Here is a 13909-nt window from a genome sequence, read left to right as displayed (position 1 = left end):
TATAAATTTATCACATTACAAACTATGAAATAATAATAATAATAATACAGTACAGCAAAAAAAAAGAGAAACAACCAATCAGAGACACTGAAATAATTTAGTAGGCTTGGCTGGAGCAGAGCACCTTCAGGCCAGTTCTGTCAGCGCGATTGTTGTGCCAAACTTCCTTACTCCATCAGGGCCAAAGTATATCACATACAATAGCCACCCCCCACCCCCCCTCCCAGTGATCAGGGAGTGCATTTAAAGAATGTTAGAAGCATATTTTGTTCATGCTCCAGGGGGGTTGACAGCAAATAACAGCAGCACAGCCCAGGGGTTAAGTACATGGAGTACATTTCAACTAATACAAAAATCACACACAGCCCAGAAACAGCTGACCAACACATGTTTCCTGGGTAAGCCTAACAGGTTTTCTGTTCCCTATTATTGAAACCATATATTTCTATGATGTGCTACAGTTTTTTTAATTCAACAGAAATCTGATCTCCTCAACGCTGCATGACCTTGGCAAGATAGACCATCTTGTAAATAATGGTGGAGGTCAATTTCTATCTCCAGCAGCAAACATTAGCCTCAAAGGCTGGAATGCTGTGCTAGAAACCAATCTTACTGGAACTTTCTTAATGTGCAAAGAAGGTGTGTATTTTATAAAGAACTTTCAAATTCTTAGATTTACAGGTTATGAATGTAACAAAATGTATTAGGTTCCTCTGAAGGAATACCTTAAAGTTTTTGTTTGTTTCATTCATCTCCAAAATTTGTGGTGTCTCTTATATCTGAAGAATGCATTCATGTATCAGGTTGAAACTTTCAATTATTTCATGATGGTACAAATCAAACTATTTTCTCGGTGGAGAACCCCTCAGGCTTCCCCAGAGCTTACTGGGCTGATCTGTATGTATTAGACCGTGGCATCAGTCAATTCGATGTAGATCTAGCCCACCAGGGACCACAAGCCACAACCTGGCCCCCCTCAGAGAGGCATGAGGAGCCTATAGAAACCCCCATGTGGTTGGAAGCATTCTATGTCTGCCATCATCCGGGTTAGGCACCCAGAAAGGTAGGCATCCCAAAACAATCTACAGCTGGTTAAAATTGCGACTGAAAGCCAAACTAGCAAGCAGAACTCACCAAACCGAAAACTAGCAAACAAACATGACGTCACCATTGCTGCCTCGCTACTGTCTGTGCAGCTGTCCTCCTCTCTGGGAGGGGAACCCCAAACTCCCCATGCCGGCTATCCAACCCCAGTTCTGAGGCTGATGTGTTGGGGTGGTGGTCGTTTGAGCTCCAATCTTTGAGCAGTGCAGTGCATTGTGGTGTTTTGCTGCTGTGTGGTGATATGTGAGCCAGGTGTAATTCAAGAATTACTGGGGCAGCATGGGCCTAGGGTCATCTTCCCTAGGTGTCCTGTAAGTACTGCCCTTGTGATTTGGTGTTACCTTCCACAAACTGTTCGGGAACTGCCTCTGTAGGGTTCTTTTGTCGCTCGGTGATTGCCTGCTCTTGGGGTCAGTTGGGGCTTTCTTACCATTGTTTGACCTTGGGTGGGCGGTAGTATCGTCACTGGCAGGGGTGCAAGGTGCTGTGCAGCTGTCTTATATGTAATACGCATAGCGGCTGGTTCTGTTCCTCCTGTAGACGTTGTGCTTTTGCGGGGTTTTTCTTTTTTGTTTTTATTTGTCTGGCGTGGCTACAGAACCACTTGTATTATTTAGGTGGTGTTTCGCTAGGTCCCAGTGATTGTACACGTCGTAGGGGTTCAGCTTTTGTTTGTTTGGTAGTTTTGAGATAACCAGTTAGCAGTACCTTGCCTGGGCCTCCCTTAGCAGTCAGCCTAAGGGCCATGGAAAACCCCATTGGGGCTCGTTGGTTCAATGGGTACGCTCTCTGGGTCATATCTCGCTTCGTGTGCATTTGAAGGTTGCTCTGTCCCCCTTGTCTCAGGGTGACACTTGCCTTTTTGCTTCCGTCATCTTGCTTGTTGGGTCAGTGATACTTTTGACCCGGAGTCCTGCGAGTGGTGTTCCTTGCTGGTGCTCCAATTCACCCAGTCCACTGATATTGATATTTGGGTGCAGGCAGCTTCAGTGTTGCATGCAAGGTTTAGGTTGCTGCAACGCACTAGGTTGTTGCCTTACCGGATGCCCCGAGGCTGCCCTGTTTTAGTTATTGGGACCCGAACTTTGGAGCGTTGTTACGAACCCGGATCCAGCGTCTGAGCCTGGAGCAGTGACAAACACGCCATCTGTGGGTCAGCTCCCGAAACCCCCGCCAAACGAACGACGACACCTAGTGAGGACAGCGTGTACTGGCCTCGAGGACCAGTTTCCACTCTGGTTCAGCGCTCAACACCGCCGCTCCTGACCTCTGGTGAGGTGGTGCTCCGACGACAGCGCCATCTATGGACTGGATACGTCAGGTGTTTGTGCCCGAAGCCTGTAAGTGTGGTGTATTAGTGTCCCAGTTATTGATGACGTGTCTGTTTACAGAGCCGACCTGGGACCACTGTGTTGAAGGTGGAGTCAGTCTACCCGAGGCAGCCAGTCTCCATACTGTGAAGTTTGCTGCAGCTGTTGTGACGTCGTCCCCCCGGAAGAACACTGTGGTGTGTTAGCCTGCCAGTGGAGTGGCAGTGAAAGGATTTACCCGGGACCGACGGTTGGAGACGATAATCCACTGGGGTATTGAGGACAGGAGGGTGATTGGTGATATCACACGAGACTCCTGTCTAGGGCGTACCCCTTTTATCGTTCGTGGAGTGGCCGTACCAGCCTTGGTGGCTCAGTACCTGCCAGCAGACCTGCTGGACGTGTGGTTGACGGCCTCCACGACGGTGCCCCCAGTGGACCTGTGTTGTGGCTGACCTGTGGCCAGGGTAGGCTCGGCGTTCTCAGAGGACACGTCTTGAGGCCACGAAGAAAGCACCGCGGACTCAGCACCTAGCTTCTTGATCAAGAGTCTTCAGCAGAAGACTAGATTGTGCATGATCCCCTTGTAAAGTGTTAATACCCCTCCCCCCTTGTGTACTCTTTTATTCTATATATTTAATCGGTGATGGTGAACATTATAATATTAAGTTCTTAACTTTCTTTCCCTACTCCCTTTTAAGTTACTTGCGTCACGGATCTCATCCCTTGATAGCCACTACTGGCTTGGGAACGGATACATATATCTTCCTCTAACAACATCAGAGTGAGAACCCCGTTGCGTCCCGAGAGGGCCGTAACAAGCGTTAGTCGCCTTGACTTTGGTTTTGTCCACGTCCCCTTGTCCTTTCTCATCTGTTATTCGTCCTGCTCCCCTGGTGGTGAGACTCGGGCAGTTTCAGGGGCTGCCCCTTCCAGTTCGGTGGCGGAGGCATTCGAGCATGTTCCTCCTGCTGGGGCTTTTGGGTCGAACTAGCAGGCCCCCTTTTTCCTTGCTTTACCTGTGGACTCTACCCTTTCTCCAGAGGTAGAGGTTTTGGGGGAAGGCTCTGCCTCGGGTCCTGCCATGAAGGATCCCAGGGCTGGGAAGGAGTTGACTTGGGGGGGGTTTGGGGCCCTGTTTGATCCTGCTAGGGTGTTGGTACTTTCAGTGCAGGGCTTGTTGTTGCAGGGGAAGAGGTTTTCTTATCCCCCCTTCCTGTACAAGTTTGATATGCGTTCGGCTCTTTCCCGGGTTCAGTTCCGCGTTCCCTTGGGTTCTTTGGTTCCCTCTTTCCAGAGGTTTTTCAGCTTCCTGCATCCCGCCTAAGGAGGTTAGGGAGGCTATTGCATCGTACCCTCTGCGAGACCTGGATTGAATCTCGATAATGGATCTTTCTTCATTTGAGTTTGGTTCATCTTTTTCTTACTGGGTGCATTACAAGATGCCCGAGTCTTCCTCATTGGCAGACTGCCCTTTCTGTTTGTTGGAGGCATGGCATGCGTTCTTTCGGACCAGCATGCTTGAATGGCGGGGAAACTAATACGGTGGTTCAGGATTACCTGGGGAGTGAGTTTGAGTGCCTCAATGTGTACTTGTTTGCCCCTGTTCTTCCTTAAGATGTCGGTCAGGTACAGCTTCATGTGCAGGTTCCCGCCCTTTTGGTGTCCTTGGTGGCTGAGGAATTGCGCGCCCGTGGGCATTTGGCTGTGGTTTTGTGCTTCTTTTTCCTGCTTGAGCTGTTTTCGGATTGGCACGAGGAGAATGTTGAAGTGCTGGGTTCCGGGACTGCAGCCAGTGCAGTTACCTCGATGGCTCTGGCGTCAGCTGCCTTGTTGAAGTTGTTTGTGCCGATTCTAATGGAAGCAGTGTCTCTATTCTTTGCTTCTCGCATCGCGTGCTGACAGGCGGTGCTCGCCCACTCTTTGGAATCTACTTAAGCACTGGCTCTTAGATTTTCGTCCCATTTTTGTCCGTTGCTGTTTGCAGAGTCTGTGGTTGTGCAGTATCTGCAAGCAGCTTCGTCAAGTTGCAGTCCCATGTCAGACTTTTTGCTTCTCCGGGGGTTGGGGGTGGGGGGGTTGGGGGTGGGGGGGAAGGGGGAAGTAGCTTCCTTTCGTCGTGGTGGGTCAGTGGTGCCAGATTCAGGGCCCTGTCCCCCCTTCGTAGCCAACATCCTCTGGTCGGTGCAGGGCTTGCTCTGCCTGTCGTTCAACCTCTCATAAGGGTCATCGACTCTTTTGCGGTTCACCCCGTTTACGGAGGTGAACCGTTTACGATGGAGGGGAGGCTCGCCCTGTTTGCCTATAATGTTTGCCCTGTTTGGTCCCATGATTCGTGGGTGTTTCAGGTCATTTCTTCCGGCCTCCGGTGGCATTGGGTGGATCCTCCTTTGGGAGTTCAGGGCTGGCAGGACAGGCCTCTTCTCCTGTGCTCGGTCAAGTCATCCTGGAGTGAGTACTCTTGGGCTTGGTCGAAACATTGACGTCCCTCAGGTGGGTTTCCCACCTGTTTCCAGTGCCAAAATGGGACTATGTAGATCTGAGGTTCATTCTGGACTTGTCCCATCTGAAGCCCTGGGTCTTTTGCCCCTCATTTTGGAAGATCACTCTGTCCCAGGTCCGGCACGTTCCAATTCATCTGGGGTTCAGGGATTGGCTCGGTTTTATCGTGGGGGTGGCGTGCTTACCACTTTCGTTGCTTTCCATTCAGCCTGAATCTGGCTCCTCTCATTTTCACACGCCTTACCTGGGTCGTGATAGCCCGTTTGTGTCTGCTAGGGGGTTCAGATTCTGACCTACCTCGACGACTGGCTGGTTTGGGCCTCTAGCCAGTCAGAGTGTCTGCTCAGATTTGGTTCTTTCCAGCTCGCCGGGTTCAGGTTCTTGGTGAACTGGAGGAAGTCCCATTTGGTTAACTCTCAGCTTCGGATTTGGCTGGGTCTTTGCATGAGACTCTCAGATGGCTTCCTTGTTTCTCCCTCCGGCGGTGTTGCTGCAGCTGAGGTTCCCACCGTCGGCTGTTTTTGGAGGGCACTCGAGTCACTCATCGGTTGTTTGGGCAACAGTGCGAGAGTCTGAACTTCGTCGCACAGGTCTACCCATTGGGTCGGATCTGACTTTGGCAGCTGTTCTGGTTCCTTCGAAAATGCCCCTTCCGGCCACTCTTGCAATCACTGGGCTCAAACCCCGGGGCTTTGCGTCGGCTGCTGCGTTGCCGGCTACCTTTTCGGGTTTTTCGGGGTTCAGTGCCTTGGCACCTACCAGAGCCTTCGCTCGATGGATACGTCATCTCTTGGCTGGGGCTTTGTGACCAGTGCTTGCCTGGCCGGCCAGGGTCGGTGGAGGTCTGTCCTTGCGTCGGGCTCACAGCACGGTGTGGGAATTTGCGGCCGTGTGGCTTTCGCTTCAGAGGGTTCGCATCGCTCGCAAATCGATGATCCGGCTCCTTTCAGATGGCTCCCCAGTGGTTCATTGTCTGAACCACCGACACACATTTCCCTGCCGACACACATTTTGGTCAATGCCTACATGTAAAATTTATTTGAACTTTGGGAGTAAAAATTATGAAGTGTTTATAACTGAATTGTTACCAATACGCTGAATTTCACCTTTTAATCCAAATTTCTATTCAGGTTAAAAAGTCAAGAACTCAAACAGGAATTCGTTCGGATTACAGTACTCAAAGATTTAGGTTGCCGGAATTCAATTTATTTGTCTCTTACCGCATTAGCTTTGCTTCTGCAGTAGTTTCTTTTATTGCTTATAATATCAATGGTGCAATATTCTCTTCTAGATGTATGTTGTGTAATTTGTCCTTATTTTGTCAGTTTATGATCAGTGGATGAGGGACAACGGTGGAGTGATTGTTAACGTCATTGCCGACATGTTCCGTGGCATGCCAATGTTAGCTCACACAGGAGCAGCTCGAGCAGGAGTTGACAACTTAACTAAGGTATTTTCTAATTTATTTTTGGCTACATCTGAACATTTGCCCATTGCCTCCTCCAAGTGAACTTGCAGCATTTTACCTCTATACGTATAAATGTTGATGCTTACAGGTTAAAAATAATGTGTGTGTAAGATATATAGAAGTGCAGCATGTTATTGGTGCCTTGAGAAGTTATAGATTTAACTTTTGAATAAAGAAGTGCCTCTACTTGAGTTCAAAGTAAAGCATTGTGTGAAGTGAAAAGCCATCTTTTGAGTGGGAATATTGTAGTTGCCCTAATCTTACACACTAAACCTCTCACAATATTGACTATCTGCAAATGTTTGAGTGACTAGTCCCAGGAAGGCAAGCATCTTTGCAAATAGTCTTATTGAAATTATTAACATAACTGAGAGGTCAGTGGAAAGTATACCTCAATCTAAAATGTGAGAGCCCCCTTCACTATGACACACAGTTTAGAATAATGTGAATTTTTTTTTCTAACTCCAAGCACACTTAAGCCACCAAGAATCACCTTGAGCATACTGAAGTATTGAAAACAACACTGATTAACTTTTGCATCTACTACTAATGGGAGCACCAGCGCATATCAAGGCCAAGGAAGGTGGATAAACCCACTCTATGCCCCACCCACCAAATTATCATGCAAGACACAACCTAAAGGGCAGAAATGGGAAGCTATCAAAATGCTGCTCAGAAAGGGCCATTTCACGTCACTTGCTTTCTGGAGGGGAACCCCCTTATGGCTCCCTGAAGCTATCTAGAGAGATGTCTTCCATCTACTAGTTCTGTCTGGCCTACTGTGGACCAGAGTCAGAACCTGGCCCTCCTCACAAAGGTGCAGAGAGCAAGTTGAAGCTCCATCACCCCAACGGGAGAGCGTCTAAAAAGTCAGTGAACCAGTACAGACTACCTGCTGGCTTCAAAAAGACTGAAGCCTCTAAACCTTCAAACAAACTCCCCCCAACAATGTAAACAAACAAGCAAACCTCATGAAACAAGCATGCGCTCGTTTGCCTCACCACTTACATTAGTTTGTAATTACCGAAGTGTAATTACCTAAGTGTAGTTACAGGATGAGAGCTACGCTCGTGGTGTCCCGTCTTCCCAGCACTCTTTGTCGTATAATGCTTTGAAGCTACTGACGGTTTTGGCCTCTACCACCTTTTCACTTAACTTGTTCCAACCGTCTACCACTCTGTTTACAAAAGTGAATTTTCGTATATTTCTCCGGCAGCTTTGTTTCGTTAGTTTAAATCTATGACCTCTTGTTCTTGAAGTTCCGGGTCTCAGGAATTCTTCCCTATCAATTTTATTGATTCCTGTTACTATTTTGTAAGTAGTGATCATATTGCCTCTTTTTCTTCTATCTTCTAGTTTTTGCATATTTAATGTCTCTAACCTCTCCTCGTAGCTCTTGTCCTTCAGTTCTGGGAGCCACTTAGTGGCATGTCGTTGCACCTTTTCCAGTTTGTTGATGTACTTCTTAAGATATGGGCACCATACAACCGCTGCATATTCCAGCTTTGGTCTAATAAAAGTCGTGAACAATTTCTTTAGTATTTCGCCATCCATGTATTTAAAAGCAATTCTGAGGTTAGAAAGTGTAGCATAGGCTCCTCGCACAATGTTCTTAATGTGGTCCTCGGGTGACAGTTTTCTATCTAGAACCACCCCTAGATCCCTTTCTTTGTCAGAATTCTTTAAAGATTTCTCACATAATTTATAGGTTGTGTGGGGTCTATGTTCTCCAATTCCACATTCCATAACATGGCATTTATTCACATTAAATTCCATTTGCCAAGTATTGCTCCATATACTTATTTTGTCCAGGCCTTCTTGAAGGCCAAGGCAATCATCTTGGTTTCTTACCTTCCCTATTATCTTAGCATCATCAGCAAACATGTTCATGTAATTCTGTATTCCCACTGGTAGATCATTTATGTAGACAATGAACATTACCGGTGCAAGAACTGAACCCTGTGGTACTCCACTCGTGACATTCCTCCAATCCGATACCTTGCCTCTGATTACGGCCCTCATTTTTCTGTCGGTTAGGAAATTTTTCATCCATGTAGTAGCTTACCTGTCACTCCTCCAATATGTTCCAGTTTCCAGAACAACCTCTTATGGGGAACTCTGTCGAAAGCCTTTTTTAGGTCCAGATAGATGCAGTCAACCCAACCATCTCTTTCCTGTAAAATCTCTGTGGCTCGATCATAAAAACTGAGCAAGTTCATTACACAGGATCTTCCAGATCGAAGACCATACTGTCTGTCTGATATTATATCATTTTCCTCCAGGTGTTCTACCCATTTAGTTTTAATTATTTTTTCCAATATTTTGACTATTACACTTGTCAATGATATAGGTCTATAATTAAGGGGGTCTTCCCTGCTTCCACTTTTGTAGATTGGAACTATGTTAGCCTTTTTCCACACATCAGCTACAACTCCTGTACACAGGGATCCCTGAAAAATCATTTGAAGTGGAATGCTGAGCTCAGGTGCACATTCTCTCAGAACCCATGGTGAAACTCCATCTGGACCAACTGCTTTGTTCTTACTTAGCTCCTTGAGCATTTTTTCAACCTCGTCTCTAGACACCTCTATGTGCTCTATGTTGTTCTCTGGAATTCTTATTGTGTCTGGTTCCCTAAAGATTTCACTTTGTACAAACACACTTTGGAACTTTTCGTTTAGTGTTTCACACATTTCCTTTTCATTTTCCGTGAATCTATTTCCCATTTTCAACCTCTGAATATTATCCTTTACCTGTAATTTGTTGTTTATGAATTTATAGAATAGACCTGGTTCTGTTTTACATTTGTCTGCAATCCCTTTTTCAAAATTTCTTTCTGCTTCTCTCCTCACTGCCGTGTAGTTGTTGTTTGTGGAGGGGAGCCAGGGCTCCCGTTGTCCACTGGCTAATGCCATCAGTTGTGTTGCTCATGCAGACTGGAAACAACATCTGCTGTAAGGGTCCCAGATCATCTGCAAGCTGCAAGCCATGGCAGGTCCCAGTGCTTTTCAGCAGAGTGCCAGCCTTTCTTAGACTTTGTCCTGTGTGGCTTTTTGTTGTCAATTGTTTTGAACCATTGGAAGTGGACCTGGCTTTTAGAGCACTTAGAGCTGTATGTGCTTAGTACTATCTTCTCTGTGTGCTCCCTAGTGCTGCCCTGCACTGAGAGAGTTCTCTTCTCTGGTGTGTTCTGGAACTCCCTCCCTTTCATTCCGGTCCATTCCACTTGCGAGGAGAGGATACTCGTCTTGGGTCTTGTTGCTCGTGTCTCAGCCCTGTACTTACAGCACGTCGAGGTCGGCCTTCACATCCGTGTAGCCTGGGCTATGTCGGCTTACTTTTAGGTCCAGCATAGCATCCCCAGTGCCTGGGTGTCCAATTTGGTTTACCCTTATGGCCCTTGTAATTCCCCATGGGTTTGGTGTTGCTTATGGGTATTTCCTTAAAACTTGTTCTCACTCTGTGTGAGTTTGAGGGCTGTTTGTCATCCATGCCACAGAGCAACGATCATTCTTTTTACCTCTGCCATGCTTTCTGCTGGGTTTGAGACTCCTGTGATTCCAAGTCCTGTGGGGGGGTTTGCTTTTCCTATTTGGCTTTCTTTCTCAGACCGTGTAGATGAAGTTCAAGAGTATCAGGCAGCTTCTATTTTGCGGGTACATTTTGCCTGCCTTCAGGAGTCTAGGTTATGTCTTGTTTGGATGTCAGAGCTGGCCCACCTTGTGTTTAGGGATCCAGAGTTAGAGGTGTTGGTGGCTTCCACCTTGGCTCTGTCTGCACCGCCTCTTCCTTGCCCCTTCGGGAGTAGTATGACCTGCTTCTGACTCCAAGAATCCAAGGGTTTCCAGGTTGGGGCAGGGTTTAGCTCGGGATGTGGCTCGGCCGTCTCGCGGGGTAACTCCTTCCACTTTGGGCACAGAGGCAGTTGAGCTGGCTGGTCCCACTGAGGTTTTGGGGTATTCCTTTCAGCTGACCCCTTCTGAGGCCTCTCCATTGTATTTCTGCAACTGTATTTCTGACTGGCATTGGATGTGTATTTTGGAAATATTGTATCTGAGAAAGTGATTGGTAATAGGAATGGTGAAGTAAGACAGTTGCAGATAAGATGTGTATTAAGAGTTGTCTCTGACTAGGCTATTTCTGATAATGTTAGCTCTGGTTGATCTTGAATACAGTAACTGTTTGGAAGACAGCTGCCGAGGTTTTACCATCTTAGGTAAGTTTCATATGTGTGTAATATGAGTGTTGGTTGGATACTAAGATACTGTATAAGAGTATATTTCCAATGTTCTTTAAAAATTTTCTTTTAGATTTGTTTAATCTGTTTTCATAAAATACTTGGGGTTAGTGGTGATAGGCCAATTTTATGATGAGAGAGATGCTGCCTCAGCAATACCTTTCTCAATTTCCCAAACATAATTCAGTCATATTTACAATATTTATTAAATTTAAGCATCTTCTGATTCTTATCACCTCAATTCAGAGTCTTTCAGTAGAATGGGCCTCCAATGGAGTGCGAATAAATTCAGTGGCACCAGGAGGCTCCATTTACTCTCCTACAGCGGCTGCAAACTATGGAGATGGCAACATCTTTGAAAAAGTTCGTGTCCACATTCCAACAAAAAGGCTTGGAACACCGCAAGAGGTTGGTATTTTTAAAGGTGTAACAGTATACTGTATTACTGTTTTAATACAGACTGTATTCTCACTTGCTTATCATAAAAACTTAACTGATTCACAAATATTGAGCCAAATGAAGGAATGGTCATAAAACATTTCTTGACACATTGACTTTATTCCTAATGATACAGAATAGTTTGGTCACCAACCTGTATATGTTCCCAATCAACACATGTTATTGTATGGCATTTCCTTCCTCAAACTTCTCTCCTCATTGCTTTAAGTCACATGACACATTTTTATATGCTAAACAAATCACCAAGATTGTCATCGTTTGCTTAAATGTAGCCATACTTTTCCTCAGTATAACTAGTAACAATGAGAGTTAAATGCAAATTTTAATTGTCATGTCATTTAGTGAATTTAGTTTGATATGAGGAGAGGAGTGAAAATAGTGAAAACATTTTATCGCGTTTGCGCGCTCCTGGGTAACTCGTTCGCACTTTCTCTGTTTGCTGCAGGTAATTAGCCGGGCTTTTGGAGTTTATATGCATTTAGTGCTGTAGAGAATTCTATTGCGAACACAATGATACCAAATTTAATCTCGTAGGATGAGAATTAAGGTGACAAAGTTGAAGAGAGTATACACTTTTCAGAATTTACCCGCACTCCCGTGACACCCTGGGTCCCATATCGCACAGTTGAGGGGTGGCGAGCGGGGTGCGCCAAAATGTTAAGGGCGGAGGGCTTGGAGGACGGCTCTGCCCCGGGGTCTCTGTTGTTGGTTCCTGGGGCTGTGGGGGATGCCTGCTAGCAGTTCTGGGGCGGTTTGCCCCTGCCGGGGTTTTCTGCTGTTGGGCGGCGTTTTTCGCCCATCCAGTCTGCTTGCTTCCCACTTTTGCTGGCGTGTTTTTGTATCTTTAGCGTCAGTCACAGCCCCTGCTGGCGGCCATTTTTGTCTGCCGGTTTCCCGGCGTGGCCACCAGGGCGGTGTTGCGGTTTGTTTACATGCGACCGGGTGTGCGAGCAAGCTTCTTGGGTGAGTTTTCACCTTTTTTCAGGGTTTTTTATTCTCCTGTTGTTGTTTCTTTGCTTTTCTGGTGTTTTCTGCCCATTGCCTGTTCCTCTGGGAACGTTTGGGTGTTGATTTTACACCGGGTTTTCCATTTTGTCTGTTTTGGGTCTGGGCTCCCCCTGGTTCGATTCTGGGGTCCTTTGGGTTCTTTGGTTTCGTTCCGGAGGTTTCTTCCTCTTGGGCCCCCTTTGTGGGTTCAGGGGGCTTTGTTTCCTCGTGTGACCCGGTTCTGCCTTCTGGGGTTCCGGGGTCTTCCTGGCTTGCAGACTGATCTTTTTGGGTCTTGGCACATGTTGTGGTCGTGCTGGGACTTTGCGGTTTTGCTGTCGAGGTGGGCCTTTTGATGCAGTTTTGTGTCTTCTTTGCCTGGCCAGCGTGGTGCTCTCTTCCCACTGGTCGGCGACTTGTACTTTTCTTTTACAATGTGTGTGTGTACGCATGTACATGTGTACGCTGTGTGTGTGTGTGTGCACATGTGTATACACACGTGTGTAACATATCTTGTGTGTTTGTGTATATGTATATGTATGTGTATATACATAATGTGTATATGTGTGTGTACTTTTTCTTTCAGAAGGGGTTCTGTTCCCTTCTCTGTTGACGGGGCACTGGGGGAGCAGCTTGCTCTGTTGCCTCTCGCATGGTCCCACTGCTGGTGGGCGCTTTTGGTTGTCTTCCGGCCTCTGGTGGCATTGGTAGACGGCTTCTCTCCCTTTGGGGGGTTCACAGCTGGCGGGGTGGGCTTCTTCCCCTGCGCTTCGTCATGTCATCTTCTTGGGTGCGTTGGACGTGGTCGATCCGCCCCATCCTTCTGGGGTTCCCGTCTGCTCTTTGCAGTCGTGGGTCTTTCACATCTGCAGTTCTTCTGGACTTCTTCAGTCTGCGCCCTGGATTCTATGCCTTCCTCGGAGGACTGTTGGGGCCGGGTGCCTGGATGGTGGCCCTGGACCTGCAGGTCACTGCTTGGCACGTTCCTCTCCAGTTTCCTGGGACTGGCACAGTTGGTGGTGGGGCTTCAGGCTTGCTGCTTTTGTTGCCTTCCCTATTTTGTAATGGGCACTTGGTATATATAATTTTTTGCATCTTTACCGGATCTTAGTGCCCTGTCTGAGTCTGAGATTCGGTGTCTGGCCAACCTCGACGACTGGCTGGTGTGGGCTCCCAGTCAGTCCGCTTGTCTGCTCGCCAGGGGTGTGGTTCTTTCCAGATCGCCGGGTTTGGTTTCCTGGTGATCTGGAGGCCATTCCATCTGTTTCCGTCCCGGGTTCGGACCTGGGCCTTGTTTAGGGCTATTGGGCCACTCGTTGTCTTTCCCTCCAGAAGTGTTACTGCAGCTGTGGTCCCGCCTTCGGCTGTACTTGAGGGGGTCCCGGGTTGCTCAGCAGATGCTTGAGCAGTTGTGCGGGAGTCTGAACTTCAACGTGCTGGTTTGCCTGCGGAGTCGGGTTTGACTTCAGCGTCTGTTTGGTTCCTTCGGAGACTCCCCTTCTGCCTCTTGCATTCGTTGGGTTCGTTCCTCCGGGGATCTTGTGTTGGTGCTGCATCACCAGCTTCCTCTTTGAGGTTTTTGGGGTTCTGTGCCTTGGCACCTCCCCGAGTCTTCACTCGATGTGCTCACGGACGGGTCATCTCTCGGCTGGGGCTTTGTGACCAGTGCTCACCAGGTTGGCCGGGGTTGGTGGAATCTGTCCATCCATCGGGCTCACAGCACGGTTCGGGAGTTCGTGGCTGTCTGGTTTGCGCTTCGGAGGGTTTGGGGCACTCGGTGCTCTACCATTCAGCTCTGTTCGGACTGTTCTCTGGCGGTTCTTGCCAGAACCACAGGGGTTT

The 13909-nt window shown here is 47.6% G+C and overlaps 1 protein-coding gene across 2 annotated transcripts in view; it reads left to right on the top strand.

The window, feature by feature from the left end:
• Nucleotides 1-13909, top strand: part of LOC123754045 (peroxisomal trans-2-enoyl-CoA reductase) — a 51104-nt gene that overhangs the window by 22574 nt on the left and 14621 nt on the right. For both annotated transcript variants that reach the window (XM_069337278.1, XM_069337782.1), the window contains 3 exons: nucleotides 479-639; nucleotides 6242-6366; nucleotides 10868-11029. In XM_069337278.1, coding sequence (XP_069193379.1) covers nucleotides 479-639; nucleotides 6242-6366; nucleotides 10868-11029 — 448 coding nt within the window. The remainder of the gene's footprint in view (nucleotides 1-478; nucleotides 640-6241; nucleotides 6367-10867; nucleotides 11030-13909) is intronic.

The sequence above is a fragment of the Procambarus clarkii genome, chromosome 1 (genome assembly GCF_040958095.1).
Source record: "Procambarus clarkii isolate CNS0578487 chromosome 1, FALCON_Pclarkii_2.0, whole genome shotgun sequence".
Classification (NCBI taxonomy): Eukaryota; Metazoa; Arthropoda; class Malacostraca; order Decapoda; family Cambaridae; genus Procambarus; species Procambarus clarkii.
The sequence above is the reverse complement of the archived record's forward strand: the minus strand, read 5'-3'. Positions and strand labels throughout refer to the sequence as shown.